The sequence below is a fragment of the Bufo bufo genome, chromosome 4, assembly GCF_905171765.1.
Source record: "Bufo bufo chromosome 4, aBufBuf1.1, whole genome shotgun sequence".
Taxonomy (NCBI): Eukaryota; Metazoa; Chordata; class Amphibia; order Anura; family Bufonidae; genus Bufo; species Bufo bufo.
In genome coordinates, this window is record NC_053392.1 from 51,941,390 (window position 1) to 51,963,989 (window position 22,600).

The following is a 22,600-nucleotide window of genomic DNA, read 5'->3' on the forward strand; positions in this document are numbered from 1 at the left end:
GGCTCCCCATAGAAATGCCTATTCTTGTCCGCAAGCTGCGGACAAGAATAGGACATGCTCTATCTTTTTGCGGAGCTGCCGACCCAAAGATCGGGGCCGCACACCGCAAATGCGGATGCGGACAGCACACTGTGTGCTGTCCGCATCCATTCCGTCCCCATAGAGAATGAATGGGTCCGCATTTGCGGAACGGATGCGGACCCATTTTGCAGACGTGTGAATGGAGCCTTAACTACATATTTAGATAGACAGGAGGATAGATAGGCAAGCAGACATACAGACAGAGATGGGAGAGATACATTTTTATTTCTTTTAGTGTGTTTGTAAATAATATGTTTTATGTAGAAATGTACGTGTCTTTGTTTCATGCTTTACTTCAGGTCTTCACTACTGTACAATATGAATTTGAGCAGAAACTCCAGACTTGGAGGGAGTGTCTCACTGACCAGACCCCTTTCTTTCTGCAGTGTCATCCATATCTGGTGAAAGCCATTAAATACAGGCTGCACACTCTCCTTTTATCAGTTTCTTGCAGGACTTGACTAGAACATAGTTACGTTGCTGTCATCATGGCGTATGACACTAATATGAGGTTTAAATTTTCTATATTGGCCATCGGACTCCAGATCCTGCTCATAGTCTTATTTGGGATATTTGTGCGATACGACACGCAGGGGCACGCGACTTCTCAAAACGCCACTCGCAGTGAGTTTGTTGACTTGTATCCGTGTAAGTATCACTTTCATTTACTGTTCGGGTGTTTGTAAATTTGAGAGAAATTTGGAACTGCTATTTATTTTTATTGAGGAGGAATTTTGTAAAATGTAGCATTTCAATATTTTTTTTCCAATTTTTGAAAAGTATTTCATTAAGGCCTCACGCACACGACCGTTCTTTTTTTTTTGTGGTCCGCAAACCGCGGATCTGCAAAAAACAGAAGCCGCACATGTGCCTTGCGGAACGGAACGGGCGGCCCATGGTAGACATGCCTATTCTTGTCCGCAAAACGGACAAGAATAAGACATGTTATATTTTTTTTTGCGGGGCCACGGAACGGAGCAACGGATGCGGACAGCACACGGAGTGCTGTCCGCATCTTTTGCGGCCCCATTGAATTCAATGGGTCCGCACCCGAGCCGCAAAACTGCGGACCCGAACAAAGGCCGTGTGCATGAGGCCTAAATGTAAGCATTTTATATTAGTTGTTATATACAGTATACATTGATATTAAATACATGCAAAAATGGGATTTCATTTTAAATCAGATTCATTGTAAAATTGAATTAATTTTTTTTATTTTTTTTACTGAATTAATTTACAAAATCTAATTACACATCGTCCATTTCTTCTTTACATTTTACTGTTGGTAGAAGTGATGCTCCGTATAGCTGCCAATACATCTTATCGCAGGAAATATTGCACAAGAAACTCGTCTGACTGTGTCTAATTGCATCCACGGAGCAGGATTTCCTCTCTAGTGATAACTTTCCAAAGGCCAAAGTTTTACGTTAAGAGGAAAAACCTTGGCAATGTGACAACGAGCTCATCAATGCCAGAGGCAGACTGCTCATAGGGCTATTCTCTGTCCTAACATTACATTTCTACTAAGTGTGTAGAATCTACTGGTCCTAAACTTTTAAAATTACAGTCATTATAAAAAATTGTCTTTCTTTCTTTCTTTCTTTCTTTCTTTCTTTCTTTCTTTCTTTCTTTCTTTCTTTCTTTCTTTCTTTCTTTCTTTCTTTCTTTCTTTCTTTCTTTCTTTCTTTCTTTCTTTCTTTCTTTCTTTCTTTCTTTCTTTCTTTCTTTCTTTCTTTCTTTCTTTCTTTCTTTCTTTCTTTCTTTCTTTCTTTCTTTCTTTCTTTCTTTCTTTCTTTCTTTCTTTCTTTCTTTCTTTCTTTCTTTCTTTCTTTCTTTCTTTCTTTCTTTTCTTTCTTTCTTTTCCCCTGTCCCTCACCCCGACCATGGATCCATTGTTTCAGGGTTTGTTGTCATGTAATGTCACATCTGTTAAAGGCATTTAGCGTGATGTTATCAGAGTCACAATATGTCAGTGCTTTCCCACAGTGAAGGGACCACTGAGTTTGCTGGTTCCTGATACTCTCTTGTGCTCCTGATCTATACTTTGTTCCTGGACTCTGCTTCTCGTATGATCCCTGCCTGCTTGCTTTGTCTCTCCTGTTGCTGATCCGGATTGCCTGACCTGTACTTGTGCCGCCTGCCCTGACCTATTGCCTGTCTGACCACGTCTCTGCCTTAGGCCTCCTGCACACGACTGTTGTGTGCATCCGCGTCCGTGGTTCTGTTTTCCGTTTTTTTTTTCGCGGACCCATTGACTTTCAATGGGTCTGTGGAAAAATCGGAAAATGCACCGTTTGGCAGCCGCATCCGTGATCTGTGTTTCCTGGCCTATTTTTTTCACGGTCAATGGTTCGCGGACCCATTCAAGTCAATGGGTCCGTGAAAAATCACAGATGCACACAAGATTGTCATCTGCATCTGTGATCCGTGTCCGTGATCCGTGTCCGTTTTTTCCTATCATTTCAATGGCAAACTTGACTTCGTTTTTTTTTTTTCATTTTTCATGTCCGTGGATCCTCCAAAAATCAAGGAAGACCCACGGATGAAAAAACGGTCACGGATCACGGACCAACGGAACCCCGTTTTGCGGACCGTGAAAAAATACTGTCGTGTGCAGGAGGCCTTATCCTAAGGTCCTGCACCATTGCTCCTGGTAACGTCTCTGCCTGACTACACTTGTACGTCTGGTACCTACTCAGGTACCTCCTGGTCCAGCTGCCACTGACTCGGGGATTGCTCTGGAGCAGCCCCTGGCAACTACCCTAATGGCTCAAGTCTATCCTCATTATCTGAGGCTCTAGTGAAAACCAGGTAGTTTCTTAGGCTACTTTCACACTGGCGTTTCTGCGTCCGCTTGTGAGATCCGTTTCAGGGCCCAAATCGGATCAGTTTAGCCCCAATGCATTCTGAATGGATAAGGATCTGTTCAGAATGCATCAGTTTGACTCCGTTCAGCCTCCATTCCGCTCTGGAGGCGGACACCAAAACGTTGCTTGCAGCGTCTTGATGTCCGTCTGACGAAACTGAGCCAAACGGATCCGTCCTGACTTACAATGTAAGTCAATGGGGACGGATCAGTTTTCACTGACACAATATGGTGCAATTGAAAACAGATCCGCCTCCCATTGACTTTCAGTGTAAGTCAAAACGGATCAGTATGCATTATCATGCATTTTCTTGGTTCATGGTAATGCAGACGGATCCGTTCTGAACAGATACAAGCGTTTGCATTATAGGTGCGGATCCGTCTGTGCAGATACCAGACGGATCCGCACCGAACTCAGGTGTGAAAGTAGCCTCTTAGACACGCTCCTCCAGAGTATAGCCAGTCAGTGGCACAGTGGGTTCACACCCGCTGATCAATGAGAGCAAATATTTTGAACATCCTGTTCTCACTTTCTCATTATGGGGGATTGAGTGCAGGATAATGGGGTGAAACATTGCATGAAGAGGATAACAAAATGTAAAAAAAAGTGAAAGTGAAGACTTTCAGAATGTATTGTATATCATCATCACAGAATCAGAATGTCAAATTTTAAGGATCTGGCTCTGACATGTTTTTTTTTTTTTTATGTGTGTGGTCATCTGACATGGATGACATGGACTTCACTTATACATACTTATGGTATAGTTTATTGATATGATTGTTGGTATAATTAATGGGACTAGAGATGAGCAAATCGAAGCTGACGAAGTGGAAAATCCGATTCGCACCCAATCCGAATTTACTCTCGCTTCGAGGTAACGAATCACATTTTTTCCTAAAATGGCTGCTGCACGTGTGAGGACATGGAGAAAGGAACTCTGGGAAGGCGGGATCACCCATAATGCCATAAATGCAGCCAATCAGCAGCCAGCCAGCCCTGTGATGTCACAGCACTATAAATAACGTCAGCCATCTTAGATTCTGCCATTTACCAGTGTACTTAGTGCAGGGAGAGATGTCAGCAGGCGCTAGGGACGGTGCTAGGAAAAACGTCATTGTGCTAAAAAAAACAATTACAAATGCAGGAAAAGATTATTAAAGGTGTAGGGAAAGGATAGGGAGGAATCATTCCACAGCATTTATGTAGAACAGGGTTCAGTCGGGGAGGTTACAGCCTGGGAAATAGAAACAATCCTATTATACCTTGCTGCACTGACTGGGGATCCAAATTGCCATTATACAGCTCTGTAATTCCAGTTCCTCTTAGGGAGCAAGTGCTGTTTGATACAGGCATTAACAGGATTTATTACAAGGAAATATTTTAGGTTTTATTTGCCTTTGTGCGGTGCAGTTATATGGTCTAAAGCATTTTTGGGCTTGTATTAGCTGGAAAAAATAGCTTATTAGCCGTTGTGTGGTGAAGTGCTAAAATTGCAGCCCTTTTTGTCGTGAATTAGTGGCTAAAGTAAAATATATTTTCCGTTAAGCGGTGCAGTTATATGTTCTAAAGCCCTGTTTGCCGTGTATTGGTGGCAAAATAAAAATATGTTCGCCGTTCAGCGTTGCACTTTTATGTTGAAAGCCTTTTGTGTAGTGGAAAAGTGGAAAAAAATTTGGGTCCAATTGCCGTTCAGCGGTGCAGTTATATATTCTAAAGCCCTGTTTGCCATTTATTAGTGGCAAAAGGAAAATATATTTTCCGTTCAGCGTTGCACTTATATGTTGAAAAGCCTTGTATAGTGTAAAAGTGGAAAAAAATAAGGGCCTATTTGCTGTTCAATGGTGCAGTTATATGTGGTAAAGCCCTTTTTGTGGTATGGACCAAATTACATTGTCGTGAAATTTTTTATGTGAAACAGGCTTTTTTGGGGAAAATTGATGGGTAATTGTAGACTTTCTTGTGTATGAACCGAATTCCATTATCTTTTCATTGGTGAAATTTTCTATTTCATTTCTATTTCTATTTCAAAAAAATATTTTTGGGGAAAATTGATGGTGATGGTGATTGCTGTGTGGACCGAATTACGAAGTGGTGATATTTTTTATGTGAAACAGGCTTTTTATGGGAAAATTGATGGGTGATTGCAGACCTCCTTTTGCTGTATGGAACAAATTACGTAGTGGTGACATTTTTATGTGAAACAGGCTTTTTTGGGGAAAATTTATGGATTATTGTAGACCTCCTTTTGCTGTCTGGACTGAATTGCGTTGTCGTGGGTCCTGCAGTAAACATAATGAAGACGCTGATGACCACACCCCAGCAGACTTTGCCTTTACCATCTATTTACAAGTAAATCAAGCAGCTTCCGTAAGTTGAAAATATTTATGTGTTTTTATCTGCTCCTTCTGCATTCGATCTCCATAGCACACAAGTCATGACAGGAGAGCCTCTGCTTTGGAGTCCAAGTCTAGTTTCTTAAGATCAGGAGTTCCATCAGAATTGTGCGTAACATTCTTGCCCCCTGTGCAAAGCCATAACAAAAGGAGTCTGTAGGCATACACATCAGAGAAAGCTAAAGATGGTTGCCCCAATTTTCATTCAGGAGCAGTAAACAGCGGGAAGCAAATAGAGGTGGCTGAACTCTGCTGCTCTGTATCTCTTGTAAAGTCAATGCCCCTTTCACAATTTACAGCAAATACATTATTTTCATGTAGAGATCCAAGAATTATGTTGGAGGCATGTAGTGTATGCAAGCCATGTGCGACCCCTCTCATCACTCTCATGCTGTTCTCTACCTGGTTTGCCTGGGCGAACGGAGTCACACAGGGGAGAATTAGATCATCCATGGTGCCACACCAACACTTTGACAAAAGAGACTGGTTTCTTCTGGCTACCTGCCTCAGCTACTATTCTGATGCTGCCACCCGCCTGATGCCACACATCTGATGCCAAGTGCTCCTTCTTACACCCACTATCGTCAGCGTGTACTGTTATTGCCACCCACCTCCACACTCTGTCACTGGGTCACTCTGTGGTCTACTGATGCTGCTGCTACCTCCACAATATGTCACCTTGTCACTCTGTGGTCTCCTGATGCTGCCGCCACCTCCACACTATGTCACCTTGCCACTCTGTGGTATTCTGATGCTGCTGCAACCTCAACACTATGTCACCTTGCCACTCTGTGGCCTCCTGATGCTGCTGCCACCTCCACACTATGTCACCTTGCCACTCTGTGGTCTCCTGATGCTGCCGCCACATCCACACTATGTCACCTTGCTTGTAACTCTGTGGCCTCCTCATGCTGCCGCCACCTCCACACTCTGTCATTGTGCCACTCTATGGCCTCCTGATGCTGCCGCCACCTCCACACTTTGTCATTGTGCCACTCTGTGGCCTCCTGTTGCTGCCAACACCTCCAGACTCTGTCATAGGGCCACCCTGTGGACTTCTCATGCTGTTCCCACCCTTCCCACTTCATGACTGGGCCACTATTTAGCCTTTTTGGCTTGGCTGATATCATCATTTATTTGACCCTTCTTCTGATCTGTCAGAAGGAAGAAAAAATAAGATGCACAACGGATCCTCTCTGTGTAGCAGCTGTAAGGCCTGTATGGTCCCATCAGAATTGGCTTATGATTTGGTAGCCAAAAGCAGGAGTGGCTACAAAACACAGAAGACATGCAAATATTCTGTTCACGTTTCATCTATGTTTTGGATCCACTCCTGTTTTTTGGCATTAGCAATAAAAATAGATCACTGACCAGATGCTGACTGAAGGCAGATGCTCCACAGACAGGATCATTTTTTTGTGGGTTATTGTTCTGATGGATCAGAGGAAGGACAAAATAATCAGTGACGTCAACACAAATTTACTGCTGACACCCTCTCCACTCTGTCGGTGGCTCTAGTTGTATAAGCATTTAATAGAACAGATTCTGTAGACATCTATATGGAATAAGCTGACGACGGTGTAAAAGGAGTGTGCTTCTTCTTGACTCTAACATCGACCTGTAAGGCTGAGTTCATACTTGAGTTATTTGGTCAGTTTTGGCCCCTTGACTGCCCAAATAAGTGAAGTGTGCAATTATTCAAAGAGCGACACCTGTCATCTGCATGTCATACTACCACCTTCACCATTGTATATATCTGTATCACTGTTCTGTGGATGGTGATACATCTCAGGAGGGCACATGTGGCCGTTAGCCAGGTGCATAAGTACTTAATGCTCTTAGCATTTATTAATATTTAGAGCAACAGATTGTTATGTACTCGGCCACAGCTATGAGATGGGGTTAAGCAGCCCCATGGGCATCGACCCATTGGGAAATTTCCCTGTAGGATCTTTGGTCAGTCCGCCCCAGGGTGATATTTTATTGAATTTAGTTAATAAGAAAATGAAGTCCTTATCAAATTTGAGCAATAGCAAGGGTGGAAGCATCTCTATATATAGCCATCTCTCTGCTACTGACTGGGAAGGATTTTGTTTTCATGTTAGGCTACTTTCACACTAGCGTTTAAGTTTTACGGTATTGAGTTCCGTCATAGGGGCTCAATACCGGAAAAAAACGCTTCCGTTTTGTCCCTATTTATTGTCAATGTGGACAATACTTAACTGAACAGAACGGAATGCTCCAAAATGCATTCCGTTCCGTTTAGTTGTGTTCCCAGACCAGAGAGCAAACTGCAACATGCTGCGGTTTGCTTTCCATCCTGGGATGCTTAGCAAGACGGATCCGTCATGACCCACAATGCAAGTCAATGGGGACAGATCCGTTTTCTCTGACACAATCTGACACAATATAAAACGGATCCGTCTTGGCTATATTAAAGATAATACAACTGGATCAGTTCATAACGGATGCAGATGGTTGTATTATCAGTAACGGAAGCGTTTTTGCTGAACCCTGCCGGATCCAGCAAAAACGCTTCACACATTAATTACCATCTATCCTTATAACTGTATGTTGTGCAATTCCTCCTTTATTCCTACTAGACGTTTGCAAACAAATTACCAACAGTCTACAATAAAGGTCCAATCTGGTGTTTCCAGTTTAAGGCGTGTCCCTGTACTGTTTGATACTATTCAATCTGTGCTGCTACAACCAGCATTAAAGACACTGCTGCATGGTGAGGGATTACAGTTAAGACACCCACCACTCAGAATGTTTCTAGGGCAGTACCACCTTATCACCAAATTGCCAAATTATCACCCTCCAACCTGCCTTCATAATCCTTACTGGTGCCAAAGAAGATTTGCACTTGAAATCCTGACCCTGATCCTCCTTCCTCCCTGGAGAATCTTGCCAAACAAGTGATCCCACACTCGGATATTCCAAGGAGCTCTTTTCATCGCCATTCCTTGATTTCGGCCTCTCGCCAAGCCCGCATGAAAAAAAACTTCAGGAGATTGTGTGCACTGATGCCCAAACTTTTGAGCATCCACAGTTACAAGAAGATGACGGCGGGGAATGGCAATTAGTGTTTCACGAGGTGGATGATGATGATGATGAGACACAGTTGCCAATAAGTCATCGGCAATTAGTGTCTCAAGAGGTTGATGATGAGGATGAGACCCAGTTGTCAATAAGTGAGGTTGTTGTTAAGTCAACAAGTCAGGTGGATGAGCAGAGTGAGGAAGTGGAAGAGGAGGTGGAGGACGATGAAATCACTAACCCAACCTGGGAAGGTGGCAAGCCGACCGAAGACAGCAGTACAGAGGGGGAGGAATCCGCAGCACCTCAACTGGCTGGAAGAGGCAGTGGGGTAGCAAAAGGGAGAAGGCAGGCCACACCAAACAGGCCCACAACTGTTCCACAGAGCACCCCTTGCAGCAATATCCCTTGCCAAGGGGTAGGTGTTCCGCAGTCTGGCGCTTTTTTGAGGAAAGTGCAGATGATAAAAGAATTGTCATTTGCAAAGATGATAAAAGAATTGTCATTTGCAACCTGTGCCGTACCAAAATGAGCAGCGGCGTGAACACTAGCAACCTCACCACCACCAGCATGATCCGCCACATGGCATCAAAGCACCCTAATAGGTGGGCCGAACTCCTGTAACACAGGGGAAGAGGAGGGTAGTACAGCAGGTTTATTCCATCTGTTTAGCGTGGATGGGCCGAAGAGGAGGAAGAGGATGAGGAGACTGAGAGTCATCATCCTGATGAGGACAGCAAAGTCGTGTCTGTTGGGACTCTGGCACACATGGCTGACTTTATGTTATGCTGCCTTTCCCGTGACCTTCGCGTTATACGCATTTTGGCCAACACCAATTACTGGTTGTTCACCCTTCTCGACCCCCGCTATGAAGAGAACTTCTCAGCTCTTATTCCTGTGGTGGAGAGGACTAGCAAAATGGTGCAATACCAGAAAGTCCTTGTGAAAAAATTGCTCCTAAAATTTCCAGTTAACAATGCTGGCAGCAGAGTACATAGTTCCTTGGGCAACCGAGGAGGGGAGACGAGGGGAACACACAACAGTTCCAACAGAGGCAAAGCAACACTCTCCAAGGCCTGGGGCAGTTTCATGACACCTCGCCAGCAACCTCACCCTGATACGCGGCCTAGTGTCACAAGGAGAGAAAAGTTTTGGAAGACGGGCAGCATACCGTGTGGGACATAGGCCAGAAGAGGCCTGTGCGGTATGCCAGACCTTGCAGGGGAATTATGTGTGAGGTCACGGTGTGAGCTATAGGTGGGCCGAGGTAAATACAGTTCTGGTTACTCACGGTCGTCCCTGGGCAGGCTTGCATAAGTGAAAAGGAGAACGGCACAAGGATTCTCTGGGGCACACTCTGGTGTAAGGGACACTGGCCAGATGGTGGTTTGAGGTGCCCTTGATGGTCTGTATTAATGTGCCAGTGGCAAGGTCCCTTGCAGTTGTGACGCCAGTACCTTTTTGTATGGCGGTACAACCATTTACTATAGTGTTAATAGAGGAACTTGAGTTGAGGGAAAACAGGATGAAACTCAAAATGGCACTTTACTGAAGATGACTCTTGATAACAATACATCCAATGGCATTAATCAGTCTCTTGATACAATACGGCATTAAGCACAATGTCCCATACATATGGGGAAAGGGAAATGCAAATCCTCAATGAAGTACAGGCTCTTGTAATACATAAGAAGACTACTGCTCAGACTAGGCTGGTAATAATGAAAGTCTTACACTGGTAACAACTCCGGCCTGATCCTAATCCTTGAATAAAGGTGTTTTTCTGAATCCTGAAACTTCTATTCCAATGTTGTTCTGACAGTTGGCCTGACTGTCCTCAGGATTTGACCTGGAGATGTAGATGCTACAAGCTATCTCCTACACCTACTACAAGGGTGCCTAATAAGTCCTCAGGTAATGACTATCTTGCTAATCCTTTGTCTTGCATAAACGTGATAATTCCTCAAATACTCGGCTGCATGCAGTTTAGACATTGGTCACCCTGGAAGAGCGATCTATAGTAGTGGATTGCTCACCTCTAGGTAGAATGATTGTAGGCCTGAACCCTGGGCTACGGAGCCGACAGGGACATAGTAGAGAGACTAGGAATATACCTCCCTCCAGATATTCAGCTACATCTCTGTTGCTTTCTTGTAGGCTCATGAGAGAACTGCATTGAACTGAACTCTCACTTGGATTGACCTGAGCTCATCTGATCTGGTTTGGATTGACCTCAACCAGCCAACAACTGATCCGGTTTGAACTTGTTCTCAACTGCCTAACTTAGGTCTGTGCTAAGCTATTTATACGCACTGACACTGCTCCATCTTGTGGATAAACAAGTGTAGTGCACCCTGACTAGGCCTTTGTAAAGGATATTTGCATATGGAATCACATTGTGACATGGAGAATATGACAGGAGATGAAATACAAAATACAGGCATATCACACGACATCAAAACATAATTAAAATAAGTTTGTGGGGCCCACGGTCACGTGAGTGGGACACTGCACCTTCACTGCCTTGCTAACAGGGATATGGAGGTAAGTATGTTATTTTATTTTATTTTTTTCATTTGGCCCATGCTATTGGGCCACCATGGGGAAGAGAGGAGCATTTTGGGGGCATCTACTGGTGGCACTACACTGGCACACATTATGGGGGGCACAATGGGGACATTACAGTAGCTCAACTAGGGGCCAAAGAAAGGGTATTTTTTTGTACACAAGGGGACATTGGCAAACTTTATAAGGGGCACTATGAGGACATTGGCTCTACTGGGGGCACTAAGAGGATGTATCTTTTGTACTGGCACACAGAAGGGGGGCATTTTTGTTCTGGCACATGCTATAAGGGTTCTTTTTTTTACAGTCACGCATTATAAGGGGGACATTTTTTTGTACTAGCACACATAAAGGGGCATTTTTGTACTAGTTCACATTGTAAGGGGGCATTTTTTATACTTGTGGACATTATAAGGGGCATTTTTTTGTACTGCCACACATTATAAGGGGAATGATTAGTACTGGGGGGTATTATGGTGACCTTTATTACTATTGTGGGACTAAGGGGAACAGGATTACTAGTATGGGCGCTATGGGGGCATTATTACTTATAGGGCATAGTGGCAACATTATTACTGTTGGGGCACTGTAGAGGCAGTATTACTACTCGCACTCTGGCAGATAATTATTATTATTGGTGGGACTTTGGGGAGCACTATTACTGTGGGGGGCACTGGCTAAGTTTTACGCAATTATTTTTGGGGGACATTATGTTTGCAACACTATGAAGGGGGTTGTCTGGGCTTTTAATATTGATGACCTATCAGACTAATATCAGATCGGTGGGGGTTGGACACCTGGCACCCCTGCTGATCAGCTGTCTGGACTCTCCATCTCTTTATACAGCTGATCTGCGGGGGTGTCGGGTGTCGAACCCCCACCGATCTGATGTTGATTACCTAACCTGAGGATATTATGAGCCTGGATAAACCCTTTAATGTCAGGGGCATTATTTGCTGGGCACAGTTATTTTTTTGGGCAATGTGTGCCAATAATTATTGCAGGGGGCACTATCTGTGTGGTACTAGATCTTTTCAAGGGCACTGTTTATGCAGTATAGTATTAGGGTGCACAGCGGACACAGTATTAGGGTGGCAGGATGGATGATCAGAAGGTGAGGAGGATACTGGAAAAGTAGGAAACTAAGATGTTTGTTTGTCAAACTCTTCAGAGACAAGAAATGGCTGAAAGAAATCATCATGGTGGTCTGGTCTGGGTGGAGAAGATGAGGAAAGAGAACATCTACATCAGAGGAGACTTCACTGGATGTAAGAGGTATGTGGCGCTGTATTACCCTATATGTTTTGTAGTGCTGTATGTAATGGAAGGAGGAAAGGGGTTAGATTGGGTATTTGACATGTAGGGGGGAGGGGTGCATTTCAATTTTCACTTCAGGCAACAGAAAGGCTAGGTTTACCACCGTTCCCTGCTGCAAAACTCATGGGAGTCAGTAAAGCCTTCCTGCAGGAGGACCCACCTTTATGTATTGCAATTAATTTTTCCCAGAACATTTCAGTGTATCTTTTGTATGTCACATTGGACACAGCACAATGTTCATTTGAGATGTTTTTTCCCATCCACAGAAGTCCTTGATTAATAAAACAATTAAGGCACGAGTTCATCGGGTTCTTATCATGAATCCGTGGAGAACAGAGAAAAAATTAAGCAGCTTTTCCTTACATATTATTTTGCTTTCCTTTCTGGCACCAGAACGATGGAAACTCCTTCAGCGACACCATGACTTATTTTGTATGGAGGTTTTTCTTATGAACTTTAATCAAGAAGACTGTGACTAATGACATTCTTGCGTGTGTTCCATAGACCAATGTAATTACACGTGTCCTATCCACTACACAAACAAGTTATAGATGGATGCATCTAGGATAGGCTTCGTTGACATCACCGTTCAGCCTTTCCGTTCTCCTGCTCCGTTTAGGAGCAGGAGAACGGAAAGGACGGAAAAGGCACATAACTGACCCCAAACTGAGTCAAATGGAGCCATTAGGACCCCTAGACTATAATGGGGTCCGTTATGTTTGCGCTCAGAAGATGATTTTAAAGCGGAGACAAAAGTCCTACATGCACAACTTTTGTCTCCGCTTCAAAATCATCGGACCCCATTACAGTCTAGGGGGTCTAAGGGCTCCGTTTGACTCAGTTTGGCGTCAGTTATGTGCCTTTTCCGTCCTTTCCGTTCTCCTGCTCCTAGACGGAGCAGGAGAACGGAAAGGCTGAACGGTGATGTCAACGAAGCCTTACCTACATTTTATTTCTTTCTGGACACAGCATCCCACCTTTAAAGAGAAGGATAGTTTTTTTTACATTTACAACTTTGCAAGTGTTTTATAGGTTTGATAATATTTATCTAGAATGCAGTTTAATGCTTCCCATATTGGAGCCTGTTGTAGCTCTTTAGCAATGAGGTGGCTGCTGGTCAAAAAATGTAGTTATGCTGCGTAATGGAATTGTATATGGTTCTAGAAACTTGTCCAAAGCCACTAAGACCACTAACTTTTTTTTTTGTATAACAGTACATTTAGTTCTGTTTTGCCCTCAACAAAACGCGGATCTGGAAAATACGGATGATATCCATGTTTGACTGTGTTGCATCTGTTTTGTTATTTTTGAGGCCCCATTAACTTCAATAGGTTTGCGAATGATCTGTGTGCTTTCTGCTTCCATATGTCCGCTCTGTAAAGGAACATGTCCTATGTCCTAAGTCTGTAGGTGCACTAGATGTGTCATTCAGTATTAGCCACTATAATAAATCTGGAGCAGTTTGAGCCTGTCTACGTTTACGCTGTCTTACTTTTAGAGATTATTGTTAAATGTGAGACACTGAATGAGTTACATCCTGTATTATACTCCAGAGCTGCACTCACTATTCTGCTGGTGCAGTCACTGTGTACATATTTCAAATGACTTATCCTGTACTGATCCGGAGTTACATCTTGCAATCAACTCCAGAGCTGCATTCACTAATCTGCTGGTGGAGTCATTGTGCACATATATTACTTACCCTGTACTGATCCTGAGTTACATCCTGTATTATACTCCAGAACTACACTCACTATTCTGCTGGTGCAGTCACTGTGTACATATATTACTTATCCTGTACTGATCCTGAGTTACCTCCTGTATTATACTCCAGAGCTGCACTCACTATTCTGCTGGTGCAGTCACTGTGTACATATATTACTTATCCTGTACTGATCCTGAGTTACCTCCTGTATTATACTCCAGAGCTGCACTCACTATTCTGCTGGTGGAGTCACTGTGTACATACATTACATTACTTATCCTGTACTGATCCTGAGTTACCTCCTGTATTATACTCCAGAGCTGCACTCACTATTCTACTGGTGCAGTCACTGTGTACATACATTACATTACTTATCCTGTACTGATCCTGAGTTACATCCTGTATTATACTCCAGAGCTGCATTCACTATTCTGCTGGTGGAGTCACTGTGTACATACATTACATTACTTATCCTGTACTGATCCTGAGTTACATCCTGTATTATACTCCAGAGCTGCACTCACTATTCTGCTGGTGGAGTCACTGTGTACATACATTACTTATCCTGTACTGATCCTGAGTTACATCCTGTATTATACTCCAGAGCTGCACTCACAATTCTTCTGGTGGAGTCACTGTGTACATACAGATGTAGCTGAGCTAAAACTGACTCTGATAACACATGGCACAGTGTTATCTTGGCTATCTCATGACAAAAGCCAATGAAATCCATTGAAAAGTTAGTTTTCTTTTTCTTGCCATTCTTTCCTTAATGCTTTAACCATCAAGTTTTGCTCGGCTGCATCTGTACATTAATACCTCCTGAAGTTTTGAAAAGGCCACAGAGGGACATTCACCTGCTTCATACTCTGCATCCCCTGTAGCGGGTTTAGCAGGTATGTAGCGGGTGATAGGTGAGCATACTGTAGATGTACGGCAGTGCGGTCTGCTGGCAGTCATTACGTGTAACCTTCTAGGCTGGAGACCTGGAATATTAAAGAGAGTTGTCCAAACAGACCCCCACTTTACTTCTTCCGTTAGGAGCTGACACAGTGCTGCCGGCCTCTGGATCTGGTTTGGAGGAGGTAGAAGTACACCTCCCCGGTGTTTGGCACACGGTGGTAACAAGACATTTTAAATGCACATAAAAACACTTATCCTGATCCTGTATAAACAGAGTTATCAGTGATCCGCCTGATACATGGTGGGAGGATGTGCTCGGCTCATACAGTGATAACGTGTCATTCCCCTGTAATTAGATAAGTCACTTAAAGGAGTTATCTGGTTTTAGAGAAACTAGCTTTCATAACTTGTCCGAGTTATGGAAAAAAAATATATAGCACTGAAAATCTGATGGGCAGCAATATATAACTGAGCTAAGCAAGTTTTATGCAAAAATATATATCTATTTCCTCATTTCCCTGGTTCTTTTCTGGCCCTTTGTTTACATGCAATAAAAACAATCTCTGCCCCTCCCCCTGCTCTGCTAAGGGAGTGAATACAGGAGCTGCCCTGAGTGACATGTCTGCCTGCTGGGAGACTCTGCAGCATGTTGTATCTGTAGAACTACAAGTCCCAGCTGTATAATGACACTGCTAATACACACAAGATCTTCCCCCTATCTTATTGTGCAATGCTCTCTCTAGTCCTTCAGCTCCTGTGCCCAGAATTGTCACTGCTGCAGATACCCAGTGTGTGCAGCTGAAGGGGTTAAGAATCCTAGGAGAGAAAGCAGACTGCAGTGAAGGGGGGCGTGGCCCGCACAGTGACCTCTCGTTTACAGAGCAGGGAGAGAAGCTGACATCACAGGTCATGTGACCCTCAGTGAAATCTGAGAAACCAGCCACTGGAGATAAAGTGAGTGAATTGGAAAGCTGTAATATTTGCCCAGTTAGGAACATAGAAAGAACAAAAAAATAACTCGGACAACCCCTTTAACCCCTTAGGGACCCATGACGTATCGGTACGGCATGGTTCCCGAGTCCTTATAGACCCATGACGTACTGGTACGTCATGTGTTGTTCCGATCACCGCCGCCGGTGATCGGAACAAGGTGCCTGCTCAAATCATTGAGCAGGCACCTCGACTAAATGCGTGGGGGGGGGGGGTCCCGTGACACCCCGCCGTGTCGGCGATCGCCGCAAACCGCAGGTCAATTCAGCGGCTTTTACCTGGTGAGGTGGCGGTGGTGCCATCGGGTCCCCATGGGGCTGTGGGGGGGACCTGATGGCATGAAAGGCAGCGCGATGCCTTCCTGAGGCCCCCTGGATCTCACAGGCCAGAAGCTGTATGAGTAATACACACAGTATTACTCATACAGCCAATGCATTCCAATACAGAAGTATTGGAATGCATTGTAAAGGATTAGACCCCCAAAAGTTCAAGTCCCAAAGTGGGACAAAAAATAAAGTAAAAAAAAAGTTGAAAAAATAAAGTTTTCCCCCCCAAAAATTAAAAGTTTCAAGTAAAAATAAACAAAAACGTCATTTTCCCCAAATAAAGTAAAAAAAAATTGGTAAAAAATAGGGGGGGGGAGTATACATATTAGGTATCGACGCATCCGTATCGACCGGCTCTATAAACATATCACATGACCTAACCCCTCAGATGAACACCGTAAAAAATAAAAAATAAAAACTGTGCTAAATAAACCATTTTTTTGTCACCTTACATCACAAAAAGTACAACAGCAAGCGATCAAAAAGGCGTTTGCCCACCAAAATAGGACCATTCTAACTGTCACCTCATCCCTACGTGAGACAATCGCCCAAAAGATAAAAAAAACTGTGGCTCAGAATATGGAGACACTAAAACATCATTTTTTTTGTTTTAAAAAAGCTGTTATTGTGTAAAACTTACATAAATAAAAAAAATGTACACATATTTGGTATCGCCGCGTTCGTTTCGACCGGCTCTATAAAAATATCACATGACCTAACCCCTCAGATGAACACCGTAAAAAATTTAAAATTAAAAACTGTGCAAAATAAACAATTTTTTGTCACCTTACATCACAAAAAGTGTAATAGCAAGCGATCAAAAAGTCACACGCACCCCAAAATAGTGCCAATAAAACCGTCATCTCATCCCGCAAAAATCATACCCTAACCAAGGTAATCACCCAAAAACTGAAAAAATCATGGGTCTCAGACTATGGAAACACTATAACTTGATTTTTTTTGCTTCAAAAAAGAAATCATTGTGTAAAACTTACATAAATAAAAAAAAGCATACATATTAGGTATCGCCGCATCCGTGACAACCTGGTCTATAAAAACATCACATGATCTAACCTGTCAGATGAATGTTGTAAATAACAAAAAATAAAAACATTGTTATCTTGCCTCACAAGTGTAATATAGAGCAACCAAAAATCATATGTACCCTAAACTAGTACCAACAATACTGCCACCCTATCCCGTAGTTTCTAAAATGGGGCCACTTTTATGAAATTTCTACTCTAGGGGTGCATCAGGGGGGCTTCAAATGGGACATGGTGTCAAAAAAAACAGTCCAGCAAAATCTGCCTTCCAAAAACCGTATGGCATTCCTTTCCTTCTGCGCCCTGCCGTGTGCCCGTACAGCTGTTTACGACCACATATGGGGTGTTTCTGTAAACTACAGAATCAGCGCCATAAATATTGAGTTTTGTTTGGCTGTTAACCCTTGCTTTGTAAAAGTTAAAAAAATATTAAAATGGAAAATCTGCCAAAAAATTGAAATTTTGAAATTGTATCTCTATTTTCCATTAATTCTTGTGGAACACCTAAAGGTTTAACAAAGTTTGTAAAATCAGTTTTGAATACCTTGAGGGGTGTAGTTTATTTGGGTGGTTTCTATTATCTAAGCCTCGCAAAGTGACTCCAGACCTGAACTGGTCCCTAAAAATTGGGTTTTTGAAAATTTCTGAAAAATTTCAAGATTTGCTTCTAAACTTCTAAGCCTTGTAACATCCCCAAAAAATAAAATATCATTCCCAAAATGATCCAAACATGAAGTAGACATATGGGAAATGTAAAGTAATAACTATTTTTGGAGGAATTACTATGTATTATAGAAGTAGAGAAATTGAAACTTGTAAATTTGCAATATTTTACAAATTTTTGGAATTTTTTTTTTTTTTTTTATAAATAAAAATGAATGTTTTTGACTTCATTTTACCAGTGTCATGAAGTACAATATCTGACGAAAAAACGATCTCAGAATGGCCTGGATAAGTCAAAGCGTTTTAAAGTTATCAGCACTTAAACTGACACTGGTCAGATTTGCAAAAAATGGCCAAATCCAGAAGGTGAAATAGGGCCGAGTCCTTAAGGGGTTAAAATACAGTGGGATGCGAAAGTTTGGGCAACCTTGTTAATCTTCATGATTTTCCTGTATAAATCGTTGGTTGTTACGATAAAAAATGTCCGTTAAATATATCATATAGGAGACACACACAGTGATATTTGAGAAGTGAAATGAAGTTTATTGGATTTACAGAAAGTGTGCTATAATTGTTTAAACAAAATTAGGCAGGTGCATAAATTTGGGCACCACAAAAAAGAAATGAAATCAATATTTAGTAGATCCTTCTTTTGCAGAAATTACAGCTTCTAAACGCTTCCTGTAGGTTCCAATGAGAGTCTGGATTCTGGTTGAAGGTATTTTGGACCATTCCTCTTTACAAAACATCTTTAGTTCATTCAGGTTTGATGGCTTCCGAGCATGGACAGCTCTCTTTAAGTCACAACACAGATTTTCAATTATAATCAGGTCTGGGGACTGAGATGGCCATTCCAGAACGTTGTACTTGTTCCTCTGCATAAATGCCTTAGTGGATTTTGAGCAGTGTTTAGGGTCGTTGTCTTGTTGAAAGATCCAGCCCCGGCGCAGCTTCAGCTTTGTCACTGATTCCTGGACATTGGTCTCCAGAATCTGCTGATACTGAGTGGAATCCATGCGTCCCTCAACTTTGACAAGATTCCCAGTCCCTGCACTGGCCACACAGCCCCACAGCATGATGGAACCACCACCATATTTTACTGTAGGTAGCAGGTGTTTTTCTTGGAATGCTGTGTTCTTTTTCCTCCATGCAGAACGCCCCTTGTTATGGCCAAATAACTCAATTTTAGTTTCATCAGTCCACAGCACCTTATTCCAAAATGAAGCTGGCTTGTCCAAATGTGCTTTAGCCCACCTCAGGCGGAGAAAAGGCTTCCTCTGCATCACTCTCGCATCCAGCATCTCCTTGTGTAAAGTGCGCCGAATGGTTGAACGATGCACAGTGACTCCATCTGCAGCAAGATGATGTTGTAGGTCTTTGGTGCTGGTCTGTGGGTTGACTCTGACTGTTCTCACCATTCGTCGCTTCTGTCTATCCGAGATTTTTCTTGGTCTGCCACTTCGAGCCTTAAATTGAACTGAGCCTGTGGTCTTCCATTTCCTCAATATGTTCCTAACTGTGGAAACAGACAGCTGAAATCTCTGAGACAGCTTTCTGTATCCTTCCCCTAAACCATGATGGTGAACAATCTTTGCCTTCAGGTCATTTGAGAGTTGTTTTGAGACCCCCATGTTGCTACTCTTCAGAGAGAATTAAAAGAGGAGGGAAACTTACAATTGACCCCCTTAAATACTCTTTCTCATAATTGGATTCACCTGTGTATGTAGGTCAGGGGTCACTGAGCTTACCAAGCCAATTTGAGTTCCAATAATTAGTTCTAAAGGTTTTGGAATCAATAAAATGACAACAGTGCCCAAATTTATGCACCTGCCTAATTTTGTTTAAACAATTATAGCACACTTTCTGTAAATCCAATAAACTTCATTTCACTTCTCAAATATCACTGTGTGTGTCTCCTATATGATATATTTAACTGACATTTTTTATCTTAACAACCAACGATTTATACAGGAAAATCATGACGATTAACAAGGTTGCCCAAACTTTCGCATCCCACTGTAGCTCTCAGTCACTGATAGGTGACCGGGGGCAGTCTTAAAGGGCGGTCTCACTTCAACAAGTGGCATTTATCATGTAGACAAAGGTAATACAAGGCAATTACTAATGTATTGTTATTATCCATATTGCCTTCTTTGCTGGCTGGATTCATTTTTCCATCACATTATACACAGCTCATTTCTGCAGTGATTAAATATGCTGTGTTCTACAGTGAGGGTGAGTAAGCCTGTCCATAGCTCGTCCTGCTCTAAGCTGAGAAGTGATACCATTGTATTCAAGGAGAAAAAAGGTTTTTTTTTGTAGTTCCCTGTGCTATGGATTCCCCATGTCTGTGTGCAGACACTGTGTCAGTTACCAGTGATGAGTGGCAGGGGTCATATTTGAATTCGCGATATTTCACGAATATTTTGTAGAATATTCGTAGAAAATTTGCAAATTCGAAAATTCACGATTTTTTTTTACTCAAAAAATCGGAAAAGTAATGATTGTGTAATATGCGAATTTTCGGAATTCGAATTTTCAGATTTGAATTTTTTATTGCAAATTTTTCAATTTACAACTATTAGACAAAGAAGATTATATCACTATATTAACTAAATTGCTCTATTCGATTTTTTTCGAATATTCTCTATTTTGCTATAACTTTGTTTTTTCGAATATTAGTAATATTCTAAAACAAGAATATATAGCAATATAGCGAATATTTAAAAAAAACTAATATAGAGAAAAATTTGCAAACACTACTACTCCTAAAGTCAAGTATATTGCAGCCTTCTTATTGGCCCACAAGCTAGAAGCAGTGAGGGATCATGTGTACTGATAAAAAAAATTTAAAAAAATCGAAAAAAGAAAAATCGGAAAAAATTTGAATATTCGAAATTTTGAATATATAGAACTATATTCGAAATTTTCGCGAATTTTCTAAGTACCTATATTCGCGATAAAAATTCGAATATTCGTGAACAACACTATCAGTTACATGTGTGTAAGCAAAAGATAGAAGGTCCAGGACCAGGTCCGGAGAAAAAAGTCAATCTTTTATTGGAACAATTGTATTCCTCAAAGTGCATAACCCTGTGCATTTCCCACATACACAGCCTCCTTAAAGAGGACCTGTCCCCTCTCCTGACATTCCTTTTTTAATAACTACATGCATTCCTAATGCAATAACAATTCTGGAGCATCTATTCTTATGTCTCTATGTTGTGCCATTCCTTTATTATTTCTACTAGAAGTTATGAAGGAATTGCTAGCAGTCTGCAGTAAGGGTACAAAGGGGTGGTAATAACCAGTTGGGGGTGTGTACCTGCACAGTCTAAAAATGGCAGCACTGATTGAATAGAGTGAGCCTGTGCAGGTACACACCCCCAACTGGTTACCTCCCCTCTGTACCCTTACTGCAGACTGCTAGCAATTCTTTCATAACTTCTAGTAGAAATAATAAAGAATGGCACAACATAGAGCCATAAGAATAGATGCTTCAGAATTGTTATTACATGGGGAATGCAGGAAGCTATTAAAAAAGGCATGTCAGGAGCGGTGAAAGGTCCTCTTTAATCATGGCCTAAAGGTAAAACAAATGATGGTAACCAAGAAGCTTTGGATCCGGATCACTTATGACACAATATTTGGCTTGGAATGTGGGCTTTGGGCAGCCCTAGACTGCAGCCATGGTGTGAACTGTTGGGTAGAGTCAATATTGATATAAGCATGGATGATGTCATCCTGCGGATTAAGTCAGATAAAAAATGTCATCAAATGCTATGCAGAGACGGAAGAAAATGTAGACAGAGCATATAGCAATAGTCAAGAATCAAGCCTGTAGGTTGTATCATTTTATATACAGTGATATGGAGCATAATCATTTGATATATAGTCCTATAGTGAGACCAGGAGTACTATAACTATAGAGTGCATTTGAAAAGTCTTCAGACCCTTTCACTTGGTGGAAGGGGTGCATGGGAATACAGTATATTCAGTACACCATAAAGCAACATTTAAAGTGCCTTTATGTTCAGCCGCTTTCCTCTGGTGGAGTAGAGAAGTCAGGGGCAATCCAGGCCTTGTTCATTTTGATAAGAGTCAACCTGTCAGCATTATCAGTTCACAGGCAGATGCACTTATCAGTTATTATGTCCCAAGCAGCATTAAATACCCGCTCTGACAAAACGCTGGCAGCGGGGCAGGCCAGCACCTCCAAGGCGTAGAGCGCCAGTTTGTGCCACATGTTGAGCTTGGACACCCAATAGTTGTAAGGCACAGAGGGATCACTGAGGATGCTGACACGGTCGATTGATCAAGGGAGACGGTAAGACCGTTCGATTTTATCCAGCAATTTTATCCAGCTATTTAAAACTTTTATACCAATATTCCAGTGGGACGCCGCTGGTGGATGCTATTAGCGGGACGCCGCTTGAGTTCATTCACTGATTGTGCATTGGGACTTTGATAACTTTCGGATACCCCTGTTAAAATATCGAATGGGACGTTGTTAGAAGACATTGTTTTATCGCTACCATTTATTACGAGACTTTCCCATACGAATATTCACCTGAATATTCATACGATTTATTATCGATTATTCCATTTTATTCCTCGAATTTTAGTACATTTTAGATCACCATTTTCCATTTGCTTTATATTGTATTACTGCATGTTGTGTTTTATGTTGTAGTTATAGTAGATA

At 42.2% G+C, this 22,600-nt stretch overlaps 1 protein-coding gene across 1 annotated transcript in view; it reads left to right on the top strand.

Annotated features, from left to right (window-relative positions):
• The first annotated feature begins 486 nt into the window (after positions 1-486).
• The window catches only part of RHAG (Rh associated glycoprotein), a 112,127-nt gene continuing 90,013 nt past the window's right edge, over positions 487-22,600 (top strand). The window contains exon 1 of the mRNA XM_040427227.1: positions 487-729. Coding sequence (XP_040283161.1) covers positions 570-729 — 160 coding nt within the window. The 5' untranslated portion in view covers positions 487-569. The remainder of the gene's footprint in view (positions 730-22,600) is intronic.